Below are 13,483 nucleotides of genomic sequence, written 5' to 3'. Positions count from 1 at the left end.
AATATTTATTTATTTAGTAATAATTTCAATATATCTTTGAAGTGCAACCATCACTGATCTAAAATATGTTTTAAAATTAAGATCATTAAAAAACATTTTTAATTAAAGTAATAAATGTATAAATAATTTATACATTTAGACCAAATATATTTACACGAAGTTTGATGTTAAAATTTGTTCTTTAAAAAAAAGGTTTGAATACTTTTTAAATGATTTATTTTGACTAGAGATGCCTTTTTTTACCACCGAAACGGTCGCCGATTATTCAGAGTGATATCTGCTGATACCGATTCTGAAGATTAAATGAATATTTCATAACTTTCTGATGTTATTAATTCACTGATAGCCGATATTGTGCAAAATTGCTTACAATTTACACTAGGATATGTAGTTTTATTATCATTTATTATACATTTGCAGTACAAAAGCATCAACAACAAAAACATAGACATAAGAACATACTCAATTAATAAGCAATCGTGAGCAAATACACTTTAATAATAAAAAAATACAGAGAAAAAGAGAAAAAGTATAATACAATGTATATACAAAGCAAGAGGATATTTCTGATAATAAAAATATTTTTAATGATTAAATCATTACATATTTAATTTGTCAAAAATGTATTCTTGGTGCGAATGGTTTAGTTGTTTCCTGTGTAAAATTAGCATTTTTGTAATTTTATTGTAGTGATAATATACCTTTAATTCATCCCACAGTGTTATTTCATTCTATATGATTGACAGGTTATGGATGCTCAAGCAGTTGGAGGAGGAGCTACAGGCCCTACAGCACAGTCAACTGTGGTTGTGGGAAAGAGGAGAACAACTGATCCACAGAGACTCTGAGCTGGCAGGGGAAGCCCAACGGGATGTAGCCTTGGTCCAGTCCACCTGGAAGAGAATCAGGGGGATTATTGTGGAGGCGTGAGTATATTAGAATGCAGGTCTTAATACACTAAATTTCTCATTGAAAAGCTCTGTGATTGGGTAGATGAATGGTTTATAAAATTGAGCTTGATATAGATGACTAATGGGTGGGGGAGGCAGGACTGGGCCGGTGGGTTGATGGATGGAAAATTTGACAGGTTGCGACTGTTGCCACGTTAAAATGCAGTTTAAATGCGGTTTATTGTGTGTGGATTGTTTGCTGGATATGTGAGTGAATCTCTAAATGGATTATGGGTTGGATTAAAGAAACCAAAGAAAGAGAGGAGAGCATTTTGAAATATAACCAATACCTCAAGTGTGTTCTTGTATAGTTCTGTTGATGCTATTGAATCTTTTGACCTAGTTAACAGTTTTGTGATTTTTAGTTTTAATTCAGATTTTGAATAAAAGATTTTTGACAAAATTTTGGCTTTTGGACCCCACTGCATTTCAAAGAAACTGGATTGCTGTTCTTCGATATGACACAGAACCTGACTGCTTGTGTTTGTCCCATACAGCCATGACCTGTCTGCAGTGCTGCTGGATGTCCTTAGGGAATACCAGACTTCAAGAACCAAGATCAGCTCTGTCATAGAGAGAGCTCATGCCATCACCGTGGCCCAGTCAGACCCACACAACCCCGATGACATCCGCAGAGCTCTGTTACGGGTTAGCTCCTCTTTGAGTCTAAATGGGGGTGTATGCTCTTGCTGTTAAACAGCAGATTTAGAATCTGATCATGTAATGCTGTTATCTCTGTTTGCTCAGCTGGAAGCAGTGAAGCCAGAGTTGGCGGCCACTAAGGAGGACCTGAATCAGCTCATTGGTACAGGCAAACGCTTCACTAGTCTGTTAAAGAAGGTTCCAGAGGAAAACCTGAGTGAAAATATCACCGGAGAGATGGATAACATTGTAGATCAGTGGCTAACTGTATGTTGACTGTATTTAATTGGCTGTTGTAAAGAAATGGCATTCCTGTAACTTGTAGTGCATTGTGCTAGCGATGCCGGGGTCATGGGTTTGACTCCCAAGGAATGCATGGACGAATAAAAAGCATTACCATTTTCAATATACACTGTAGATGATGCAGTTATAACAAAAACTGAATGACAAACATCTGTCATTGTGCAGATCTCTGAGAAGACGGATTCAGACATCAGTCTGTTGACTCGCTCTTTTGAGCTGTGGAACGACATTAATAAAATGGCCAATGACATTGAGTGTTGGAGTGCCGTCTCCTTGAGCGAACTCGGTGAGGGAACTGCCAGACTCCTCTCCACGCAAAACATGGAGGAGCACCTCACTGACTTTAAGGTGAGATCCGATCCAAACACTGCAAAAACGCATATTATTTGCATTACTTTAGGTTTTAACTTTGGAAAGAAAATGAGACGAGCAAAATGTGTTTCTGTGTATGTAGCTGGAGTTGGATATTAAGGAGGATGAATTGAAGATCTTGGAGGAGAAGATAACAGAACTACAGGAACTGATGAATGCCCAGCACATACACACTGAGCTACAGGTAAACACCATCTGTGTTTAAAATCACATCTGTGTAAAAACCCTACAAGCTGCCAGTCTTGGTTTTAAATGTTTTTAAAGGTGCTGGCTGCGGACCTGAAAAAGCAGATTTGCCATGCGACAGACGTGTATGAACAGACCAGAGGCATGCATAAAGATTTCAGCTCTCAGACACAGCAGCTCCAGGATCTCATCACCCAGATATCAGAACAGCTGAAGACCTCAGAGAACACGCTGTCAGAGTTTTCAACGTCCTCTGACCCTGAGATTTTGGATAAGATTAGGGTCAGTGAATTGAATAAATATTTACTGTTTAATGTAAAATTAGTTTTTCTTATGAAGCTAGATGACCGAGGAGGTCCTACTGGAAAAATGAATTAAAAACGCTTGAAAGAAACACCAGCATCCACTGATGGAGACTAATATCCAAAACACATTTAAAAGGATAGTTCACTCAAAAATGAAAATTCTGTCATCATTAACTTACCCTCTTATTATTTCAATCCTGACTTTCTTTCTTCTGCAGAAAACAAAAGACGATATTTTAAAAAATGCTAACAGCGGTACCAATTGACTTGCATTGGTTTTGTGTCCATACAATAGAAGTGAATGGGTACCGCTGTTGTTCGGGTACCGCTGTTGTTCGGTTACCGACATTCTTCAAAATATCGTCTTTTGTTTTCTGCAGAAGAAAGAAAGTCAGGATTGAAATAATAAGAGGGTAAGTTAATGATGGCAGAATTTTCATTATTGGGTGAACTATCACACTATGGGTGCTGTTTAGCAGGGTTGTCCAGCACTTGCAGCCCATTATTTGATTATAGCATTCTGTATATTCTGTTTTAGGAGGTTGAGAGGTCCCAGAAACAGTTGGAGGTGAGTCTGGATGTAGCAGGTGAATCTTTGAGGGCCTTGTGTAGAACCTACCCAACTCAACACCTGACCCTGTTGGGTGAAGCTGTGTCCCACTTGGTAAAGAGAAATGAGGAAGTGACACAACACCGCAGGCAGATTCTGGGGTCCCTTCAGGACACTCTGCTGCAGAGATTTACCGGTGAGAGATGTAGAAATATACAGTGTGTTTGTATGTATGTGTATATCTAAATAATTGATTTATTATTTCTATATAAGCAAAATATTAAAATTGTAAAATCAATTTTATATGTTCCAGTTGTGCGTAAACTATAGCTGTGATTTTAAAGCCACTCACCATTAAATTGTCTCATGAATAGTTGATCATAAATATTCCATTATTTATGTTTGTTGGAAGTGATTCCATATGGCACTCCCTGCCACACACCTGTGCCTCAGAGACGCTGCCTCTCCCACTGACATTATGACAGCTCCCTGTGGAATTGGTTGAGGCTGGTTACTAAGACAACAGAGAGCTGTTAGCATCCATACACACCTACACAGTCCGTCTGGCCGCACGCAGCATCAGCTCACATACAGTATATGTCTTCTTATGGGTTGTCACACTCTCTCTCTCTGTTTCTCCGTTCCTTTGGCAGAGAAAACACAATCCTTCCACTGCTGGCTGTCTGAGCTGAAGCCAGGGATAGAGGACTGTTTTGAGCAAACAGGCGATGCTCTGTCCATTTCTTTCAAACAACAGAAGCTCAAGGTAGCATCAAACTGTTGTAAAACAGTCAAATGTGACTCCATCTAATAGGTTTTTATTCTGTATTTAAGACTTGAAATTTAACGCTGCTAATAACAATGGTTCATCATTCTGTTGCCTTGAAATGTGATTATCAACGCCTCATCCTTTAGATTGCCCTAGAGGAAGCCATGGAGGGTGAGGAGCGCTTGGCCAGGGTGTGTGAGGAAGGAGAGAGACTCCTGTTGCATTTGACTAAAGGTGGGACTGGAGGTGTACAAGAGCAACTGGATTCTTGTCAACATGCCTTGGACACATTTGTTGTGGAATGCAGACAGCGCTTGCGGTCGTTGGATGAAAGTGCCAAGCTATTGAATGGGTAAGAAACCGGCAGGTATAGGGAAGAGCCTATCTACAGTACATGCCTAAAAACATAAACATAACTGCGTATGCACGCTTTTGTGGCATAAAATTAACATCCGGTACACATCCGCAAATAATGGAGACCCTGTAGATTATTTCTGAAAACAAGCAAAAGAAATAACAAGTAAATTACATTAGCTAGCAAGTTAAAAGTATGTCTAGCCAGTATTCTTTTCAGTTACCAGTAGAAGAACCGTTACCTGGCTAAACTTAAATGCGACAAAGTTACACGACCCATTCAACAAACTGTTTATTTAATCAAATTAGCATACAATCAAATATAACACGTTCTGTGAATAAAAAGTTCAATCCAAATACGGTGTCTCTTTTATTAAGGTATGAGACACGTGTGGTGGATCTGAAACACTGGCTCCAACAGCTGGAGGAGAGACTGAAGACAGATGCTCCTCTGTGGGGTGAGAGTGAGCCAGAAGCACCTGACTGCTCTGAAGAGCTGAGAAGAGTGGAGGAAATCCACAGAGAGCTCCTGATGAGGAGGTACATATGGTCCATCTGCGCAGGTTTATGAGCCAACATGTGTACGGAAGAATGTTCAGTATTCAATACGGTTGCCTGCATGTTTTATCTGGATCTTTTGTAGGCCGTCTCTTGAACGTCTATGTCAGTCGTCTCTCACCCTGACAGAGGCAGGATCTAGATCACATGATCATGTAGCAGCGGAGTTGCTCTCCAGCCATGAGACGTTGCTCCAGGGGGCCAGGAGTCGAATCCGCTGCCTACAGGACTACCAGGCGTTCCAGGGGGCGTTAAAAGCAGTGGAGACATGGTTGCAGGATGTTGAGGGAACTTTGGAGAAACTTGAGAACACAGAAGGGAATAAAAAAGAGGTGGAAGATAAACTTGAGCGAGCACAGGTGCGTTCATCTGGAAGTATCTGAAGGACAATATTTAGTGTAGATGCGCTCTAGAAGATTCTATTATGACACTATAATATAATTTGTGAATATTACTTTTAGACAATCTTGTTATGCAACCAAATATATTATATGTAAAATCTCTCCTTAAAGTCTAACAGAACAATGTTTTGTAAAATGAAAATGATTTCACGCACATTATTTACATTACATTTATTCATTTAGCAGTTGCTGACATTTCCCCACATTTCCCGTTTAAAGGGGATGTAATATTTTTAGAATGGTTAGTCAGTAAGTCTGTATGCAGTAGCTGTAATTTGTTTCCTCTTATCCAGGATATCCTGCTTATGAAGGGCGAGGGCGAGGTGAAGCTCAACATGGCTGCGGGGAAGGCCGAGCTGATCATCAAGAGCAGCGGAGAGGTGGATCAAGGAGTGATCTGCTCAAAGCTCCAGGAAGCTGAAGATGCTTGGGCCGCGCTGCTTCTGAGAGCCATGAGCTGCCACAGGTGATTTCAGCTCATTGAACTCATTGACCCTCTTTTAAAAACATGGCTTACTGCATGACCATCAATGCAGAGGTTCGGGTCAATTTATCGTTGAAATTGAATGGGAACAAACCACGTCGATGGGAAGATCGATAGTAATATAATTACCTGGGCCATTTAGGTAGCTCGGGTGAAGAGAGATAAAAGGAAAAATATAGTGGTCTGTTTTGGAATTGGCAAGTGTGCTTGACTGCAGGTGGCAGCCACCTGGGCTTTTATTCAATTTAACATCATCACAACATCATCATCACTATGGTAACCAAGTTATTATCTGGCTCTATCAGTTTCAATTAACACCAAGGGTGTAATGATGGAGCTGTTTTTCCAATTATCTGATAAATTATTTGGTCATGGTTTGATGGTGGGGTTTATGTTGCAGAATCAAAAAAGGGTGTTCTAGATGATATAGAGGTCATTGTGAATACATTTATTTTCTAATATGATGATTTTTTCCACAGTTTATTCTCAAATTATGTCATCAGCCAAAAAAAATGGGTTGAGTTTAAAACCCACAACAGTTTTAGAATTAATTAGATGATACTTTCATTGTTGTGCTTTGAACGATATCTCAGACTGGCATGGACTTAAATTCACACGTCCTGGTAATCCATGTTATCCTAGCATGACCTAAAAATGTTATAGAGCGCATTTGATGTTCCATACAAAGGAGTTAGTGTCACAAATGTACTTATTTAATTAGTGAAGCCCAAATGATTTTTATTAATTTCATATCATAAAATTTCTTTGCTTTGAATCTTTCTAAAAGCATGATTAAATTATCCTTTTTCTTTCCCTGTATCATTCGGTCCTGTTTTAGTCGATTGGAGTGGACCGTCAATCAGTGGGATTTATTCGTGGAGTCTCGTGCACAGTTGCATAGATGGCTGGAAGAAGTTGGCCAGGAGGTCAAAGGACCCCTGGAGCCTCAGCTCGGTCTGCGCGAGAAACGAAAGCAACTGGAGAGACTGCGTCTGCTGTCATCTGATGTTGAGGACCACCAGGGAGCGCTGTGCTATCTGGAGGAGAGTGCGACTGAACTTTACAAACGCACCGGAGACCCTGTCTTTAAGGAGGAAGAAATGATTGTCCTTAGGGCCCAGTTTGAAGATGTCAAAGCTGCAGCCGAGGTGAAATGTTCTAAATGTTTATTGGATGGTTGAGGTGTAACAGTGAATGATTTGTCAATTCCATGTAAATAATTTAATGAGTTTGATTATTTGTCCCATTTAGGAGAGAGTCAGGCTATCAGAGGATGTTGTTCTTGATCATAAGAAGTACATGGAAACAATCAGAGAGCTCACTGATTGGCTCATGGTGGTAGGGGAGGAGCTTCAGCAATGCTCTGACCCATCTGGTCACTCTCCCACCTTAAGTCGGAAGTTGACTGAAGTCCGGGTAAGAAAATGATATTTTATATATAGAAGCATATTTAGTTAGTCTGTTTTTATGGAAATTAGTTTGAATATATTTTTTATTTATTTACTTTAATTAAAAGATTTCTCTTACTTTTTTGTGAAAAAAAAGTTTTTTAGGGCTTTTTGACAACATCTGTAAAAAAAATATTGAGAGCAGCTTTGTATTCTTTATGTTTCACTATTACAAACAGCATTTAAATAAATATTTTATTGTGGATGGTTTGAAATAAATGAAAACAAATCAATTCTTTTAACCAGAGAGGTTGTGAGACTGCATGTGAAATTATGTGAGACAATGATATGCATAATTGCATTTCACCTGCACATATGAAAGTGTAGCTGTGTGTGTGCGTGCGTGTGTGGGTGTATAAATAGACAGATAGAGGGATATGTACTTTTATTAACCCCACGAGGGAAATTGCACTACAATAGCAGCCACTTAGCACAGCACATTTACAAATAAAGAAATTCACAGAACATTTAAAATAACCAACGTGCCAACTAGAGCATTTACTATTTTCTTCTGAAAAATGTATTTTTTGTGTGTATTTGTTCATACACTGTATGCCTGTGTGATCAAATGCGAATGAAAGAAAACGTCCATTTGATTTCAAAGCCAGAGGTTTGTATCTGATCCTATCACAGATGAACAGAAACAGGTCCTTACATTGTACTGTTTGAATGGAACTGCCTTAATTTTGTGCTGATTTGCCTGTTACACCTTCTGCTCATCTCACAACACGTTGTCGAAGAATGAAGTGTATGTTCAATGAGAGGGAAAACGAGAGTGAGAAAGAAGATACCAGAAGCAGTGAGAAACCAATAAGAGGCGTTAGAAAAGGGGGAGAACTGGGGGGCGAATTCTCTGCTTTTTACACCTTTATCCTAGGATAATCAGTGCCAGTCAGAGGGAATGAAAGAGTGGTAGACAGGAAACAGGGGAACAAAAACTAAAGGAGCACTTCAGATAAGCTATTCAAATACAGCTATCCTTTTCAGTGTGCGCGCGTGTGTGTGTGTGTGTGTGTGTGTGTGTGTGTGTGTTTTCAGGGATCATACAATCAGCTTCTTTTTGCTTCTTTCCACTCTGAGCTTTCCTATAGCTCAGTGGTTAGAGCATAGTGTTAGCAACCCTAAGGTCATGGGTTCGAACCTAGTGATTGCACATAGCCTACTTAGAAACAAATTTATATTATAATGCAACTTAAGTCGGTTTGGAGAAAACGTAATATGTAAATGTATTTATTATATGTTTAGGACATGCATAACTCTGTGAATGATATACAGCACTTCATTTTAAACTTGTTGTGCTTTTCTGCTGTCTTTACCACCTATGACTTCAATAATTTTATAGAACAGTTAATGTTTTCCAAAATTTGTTATTTATTTAATGTCTCCTGGGTTTTAAGGGTCATAAGTAACAGGAACCACATCTCTGGAGGCCATGCATGAGATCTCAGAAAATGTATATGGATTTATACATCAGTCCAAAATGATAATCTGAGAATATTGCTTTATTGGGACCATTTTATACTAGTATTTCATTTATTTTCATTAATTCATATTTAATTGGCAGGTAGCTAACTTATAATAAACATATACTTATTTTAAATAAATAGGCTATAAATACTTTTTAAAACCTTTCCATTTCAATTATTATTCATGGTCGGTATGATTTTTAACTCGAATTTAAGACATTATATATATTCCAGAATTAACTGTATTAAATGTATGGATTAATGAATGCATTTCTCATCTGAATGTGAGAATATGACACTGAAGAGGACGTAGCGGAGGAAAAAGGAGGGATGCGGAGGGGAGTAGCGCTCACTCTCTGCAGAGCGAGAAAACTGAGAGCGGAGTTTTTAACGAGCTCTAGACCGCCGTGAGAATCACGAGCCGCGGCGACAGCACTTGAATAACAGGCAGTCACCGATATGCCGCAGTTTCCGTAGCAACTTTACCCTCCCTCTCCTTCTCGCTCCCTCCCTCCTTCAGGAGCTGCTGGAGCGCGGCGCGTGCGAGGGACGCGAGCGGCTGCGGCGCGTGCGGCTGAGCGCGGAGAGAGCCGGAAGGCACACGGCGGCGGCGGGCTGCGAGCTGATGGATGGAGAGGTGGCGGCTCTGGCTCGAGCCCTGCACCAGTGGGAGGGAGCATCGCTACGAGCCCGCGACACCCTGGAGACGGCCGTGGCCGCGGCAACGGGGGCCGAGAGGGAGCAGACGCGGCTGACAGCGCAGTTGGAGGGAGAAATGGAGAAGCTTGAGGCGCAGTTGAAAGAGTGGAGCGAGGGACTGAGCGGCGCGGAGCGGAGGAACAGCGGAGCTGCTGCGGTGGAGGGATGGACGGTAGCCAAGGTAATTGAGTGAAGATGAAGAACACGGGAGGGAGGGGGGAGTAAAATGTATTTAATTATAGTGTATGTATAGATTATCTAAACAGTCAAAGAGCTACATGCTGTTAGAGTCGACAGCTTAAACATATATAGCCTCACTCATTATTAGAGTGTTTGTTGATATCGTTATATCGCAGCACGCGCTTATTTCCTAGAAATTTCCTTGATTTTTATTTTGCGTTATTTTTTCTTCCTTTTAAACATGTCCGTCTAACTTACTGTTTCTCATAAAATAAATCGTGATGTTTTGCTTCTGCAGACGTTGTTTTACTCCCATCTGCCTCTTGCTGTGCAGATAATTAAAAAAGAAGTGCCGTTTTTATAGCTGTATTTATTTTTAATAGGGGTAATTTTCACCGTAGAGAATCTAATAGTGGCTCTTTCTCTAATCCCGCGTTTCCGCTGTCCGGACTTGTTTGTGTTACACGCTCGTTTGTGCGGCACAGGCTCCTCGACATCTGACAGCTGACTCCCATCGGGAGCGGGAGAGAGAGAGAGGAGGGGAGGAAGGAGGGGAGAATGTGAAAAAAGGAGGGAGGGAAAGAGAGAAAGTGAGATCACAAGCTAGAGAACATGTCAAAGGCGGAGAGTGAATTAGAGCCACAGAAGAGGGTGAAAGAGTGCAGCATGTGAAGTGGAAGAGAGGAGGAGTGGAAGAAGGAAGAGGAGGAGAGAAACTAAAGAGGAAGTGTTCTGTAGATGGAAATCAGGGAAGCATTTCCCCTTTTTTGTGAAGGAGGGTGGAAACTTTGAGAGAGTGAGAGAGAGAGAGCGACATGACTTTGGCTCTGTTTCATTTCAAGCATGCTGGAAGAAACGGGAAGGTTTCCTGCTCTTGCTGAAGAACAGAAATGCTTTTGTAAGAAGCCCCTGTTATTGAGTTGAATAGAGCTGTGTGTCAATGCTCACATACTGTATGTGTGTGTGTGTAGAACTTTGCTAGAGGGAGCATAAAGCCTATAAATGAGATTTCGGACGTCAAGCATGGCCTCGTACTGACACGCTCTCTCCTGCTGTGCGTGTTTTTGTGTGTGTCCGTCAGGGTGTTTTGGAGGGGCTTCAGGCAGCCGAAGTTATGGAAGAGAAGCTAAAAGCGCAGCTGAATGAGCTGTGTGGGTTCTCCGGTGATCTGGGTCCTCAGTCGGACAGGGTCAGCGCACTGATCAAGCTACACAACAGGTGAGTGCTGAAGACGTGCAAGGCATATGCATGAGGTTAGAGGTTTAAAGTCCTAAAGTTCAACGGTCACAGTCTGTTTTGGTTTAACATTCCATTGGCTGTAAGTTTGTTTACTTTGTGCAGACAAGTAAAACATGTTACAGAGCTCCCATGTAAATGCTTCCAATACATTGTTTTGATTTGGAAAGTTTTGAATGTTGTAAGCTTTTATTGACCTTATAGATTTTGAAAGTTGTAAATAACACAAACCATCTCCAGTCCAGTTTAGCCAGGCACTTTGTGCCATGTGAATTTAAAATGGCCATTATTTTCAGCACTAACATGCCCATTTATATGTAAATTAGGCTTTTATAGATGTTCTTTATTCATAAAAGTCAGCAGGATTTGCCGGATACAGTTTATGTTGCTCTTTAGCAACCTGTGGAAAGCAGATAGTAAATGTATGTTTGTGTACATTTTCACGCAGTAATTCATATAGACGCGGAAAAAATTAAGAGACCATTTTCATTTAACCGAGATGTATAGTGGCCAATATCTGTTGAAATTCAACAAAATCAAACGTCAGGAGTGACATAAAGTCATCCAACAGCAATGTGAAAGAGTGACAGCATGACAGGTTATGACATTATACATAATTTCTGAACTTTTCCTAAATACATGTACAAATATTGCTGTTATATTGTTTAAAAGTGAATATGAACTTGTTTTCTTTGTGGCATTTGAGGTCTGAAAAAATACAAAGCATCTTTTCTGTTATTTTGACCTGTTTCTCCAGTTTTCATTTTCTGAAAATAAATGCAAGTGGAAACTATCTTTTTATTTGAAATTTAGGAGAAATATTGTTAGTTAGTAGTTCACAGAAACACAATGTTCAGTTTACCTAAACACATACCTATAAATAGTAAATATTTATATACCTAAAACTAGTAAATGAAGTCTCTTTATTTTGATCGAATGATGAAGAACAGTGTCATAACTGACACTTGTGATGTAAGGGAGGGAGTTCAGGTGTTTTAAGCTCTGATCAAGTGCCTGGACTACAGTTGTGAGGTGTGGAGTATTTTGACAGTCTAAGTAATATACTGCATGCAAAAGGTGTGCCTGCAAGTTGCATGCATTGCAGATTTTAAGGGTGGACTTGTTTGTACTGTAATATTTGCATGATTCCTGAAGTGAATCAGGTGCTGAAACAATGCAACACTAACACTGTTTGTAGTTAATTCCACCTTGTGTAAAGCAAATGACTAATTGTATCATTACATCAAATTAAATCTAATAAATGAATACAGGAATAATAAACAAAGGAGTACGTATGCAAAAACCAAAAGGTCATAAAAAAATCATTTGAATTAATGTGTGTCATCCCACAGGTACAGTAGACAGACAGATTGAAATGAATATCTATAAATATTTATTGTGGTTTGTTGCTCCAGACATGCGTTTTATTTATTCAAATCAATACATTTACACATATAAATTGTGTGAATTGAGGTGAATGAGTTGTGATATATAACACTTCACAGTTTCAGCTGAGAGCACCTGTCATGACTGCAGGCTGTGCCTTGTTAGCATGCTTTTCAAGTATAGCGGCAAACAAGAAAAAAACATGCTTATCTTCACGCCACTGTCCAGCCTCATCCACATTCATGTGTGTGTGTGTAAACACATGCTAGTGTATTCTTGTGTGCATCCGTTCTGCTGCGTTTTCACTTTTTGATACCTAAATTCTCCCTCTGAGAGAGCCTGTCATTGAAACAGATGTCTGCACACCTTGCGCTATAAGCCCCCCGCACACACACACAATTTAAGCCCATCCCCCTTTTTAGCCTTTCGTTTTATAATATATGTCTATGTGTGGGCCTTTCTCTCATTTTCTCCAGTCTAAGCCTGCGAGCCTCACGGGAATGTCAGAATAAGGAGAAACTCCTAGATCAACGTTTCCGCTCCTCTCTACACGACTTCCGGCAGTGGCTGGTCAATGCCAATATCTCCACTGCCAAATGCTTTGACTCTCCGCATAGCATCCAGGATGCCTCTGCTTCTCTCCAGAGGATCCAGGTAGGTGGAGAAATTTCCCTGTCCGGGGGGGGCTCATCCTACCAGGACGAGATTCTTGAATTATAGCCAGTTTGGCCACAGCAGGTTGTCTTTTTTCTTGTCATGTACATAAGGGTGGGCAGTATTTGATAAAGTGGCCGTCTATTCTCAGGTCCCATGGGCCAGTTTATGAGGCCACCATACAGCCAAAGATGTGCCAGACTGGGCTATTTATGGCTTCAATTAGCACAGCAGAAGACCTGTGAGAGCACACACAAATGCACAGTAATGATGTATAGCTGTGATGAAGGAGACGTAGTTAGGTCTGGACACAATGTGTGGCTGCAGAAAGTTCCACAGATCATTGCACAATGCGAACATGCATCAGGGGCGCCTGCAGGAACAGGACCAAATGAAATCATATTAGTTTAGATGGACAGAAAAAATAAAGCAGAGGTGTACAACACCGAGACAAAAATAGAAATGTGGTAGCTGGATCTTAGAGTAAAAACAGCTCCGCCTGTTGGAATGGGATCGATTCATAGTGACTTACTGTATAAA

At 40.3% G+C, this 13,483-nt stretch overlaps 1 protein-coding gene across 1 annotated transcript in view; it reads left to right on the top strand.

Annotated features, from left to right (window-relative positions):
* Positions 1–13,483, top strand: part of syne1a (spectrin repeat containing, nuclear envelope 1a) — a 107,490-nt gene that overhangs the window by 32,234 nt on the left and 61,773 nt on the right. The window contains exons 41-57 of the mRNA XM_057352968.1: positions 747–926; positions 1,448–1,598; positions 1,698–1,859; positions 2,061–2,243; positions 2,350–2,451; positions 2,532–2,735; positions 3,297–3,504; positions 3,962–4,074; positions 4,224–4,429; positions 4,810–4,971; positions 5,075–5,348; positions 5,684–5,856; positions 6,713–7,022; positions 7,126–7,290; positions 9,309–9,668; positions 10,749–10,885; positions 12,766–12,943. Of these exons, the coding sequence (XP_057208951.1) occupies positions 747–926; positions 1,448–1,598; positions 1,698–1,859; positions 2,061–2,243; positions 2,350–2,451; positions 2,532–2,735; positions 3,297–3,504; positions 3,962–4,074; positions 4,224–4,429; positions 4,810–4,971; positions 5,075–5,348; positions 5,684–5,856; positions 6,713–7,022; positions 7,126–7,290; positions 9,309–9,668; positions 10,749–10,885; positions 12,766–12,943 (3,268 nt within the window). The remainder of the gene's footprint in view (positions 1–746; positions 927–1,447; positions 1,599–1,697; positions 1,860–2,060; positions 2,244–2,349; positions 2,452–2,531; positions 2,736–3,296; positions 3,505–3,961; positions 4,075–4,223; positions 4,430–4,809; positions 4,972–5,074; positions 5,349–5,683; positions 5,857–6,712; positions 7,023–7,125; positions 7,291–9,308; positions 9,669–10,748; positions 10,886–12,765; positions 12,944–13,483) is intronic.

The sequence above is a fragment of the Triplophysa rosa genome, linkage group LG15 (genome assembly GCF_024868665.1).
Source record: "Triplophysa rosa linkage group LG15, Trosa_1v2, whole genome shotgun sequence".
Classification (NCBI taxonomy): domain Eukaryota; kingdom Metazoa; phylum Chordata; class Actinopteri; order Cypriniformes; family Nemacheilidae; genus Triplophysa; species Triplophysa rosa.
This window is presented reverse-complemented; position numbering and strand designations above follow the sequence as displayed.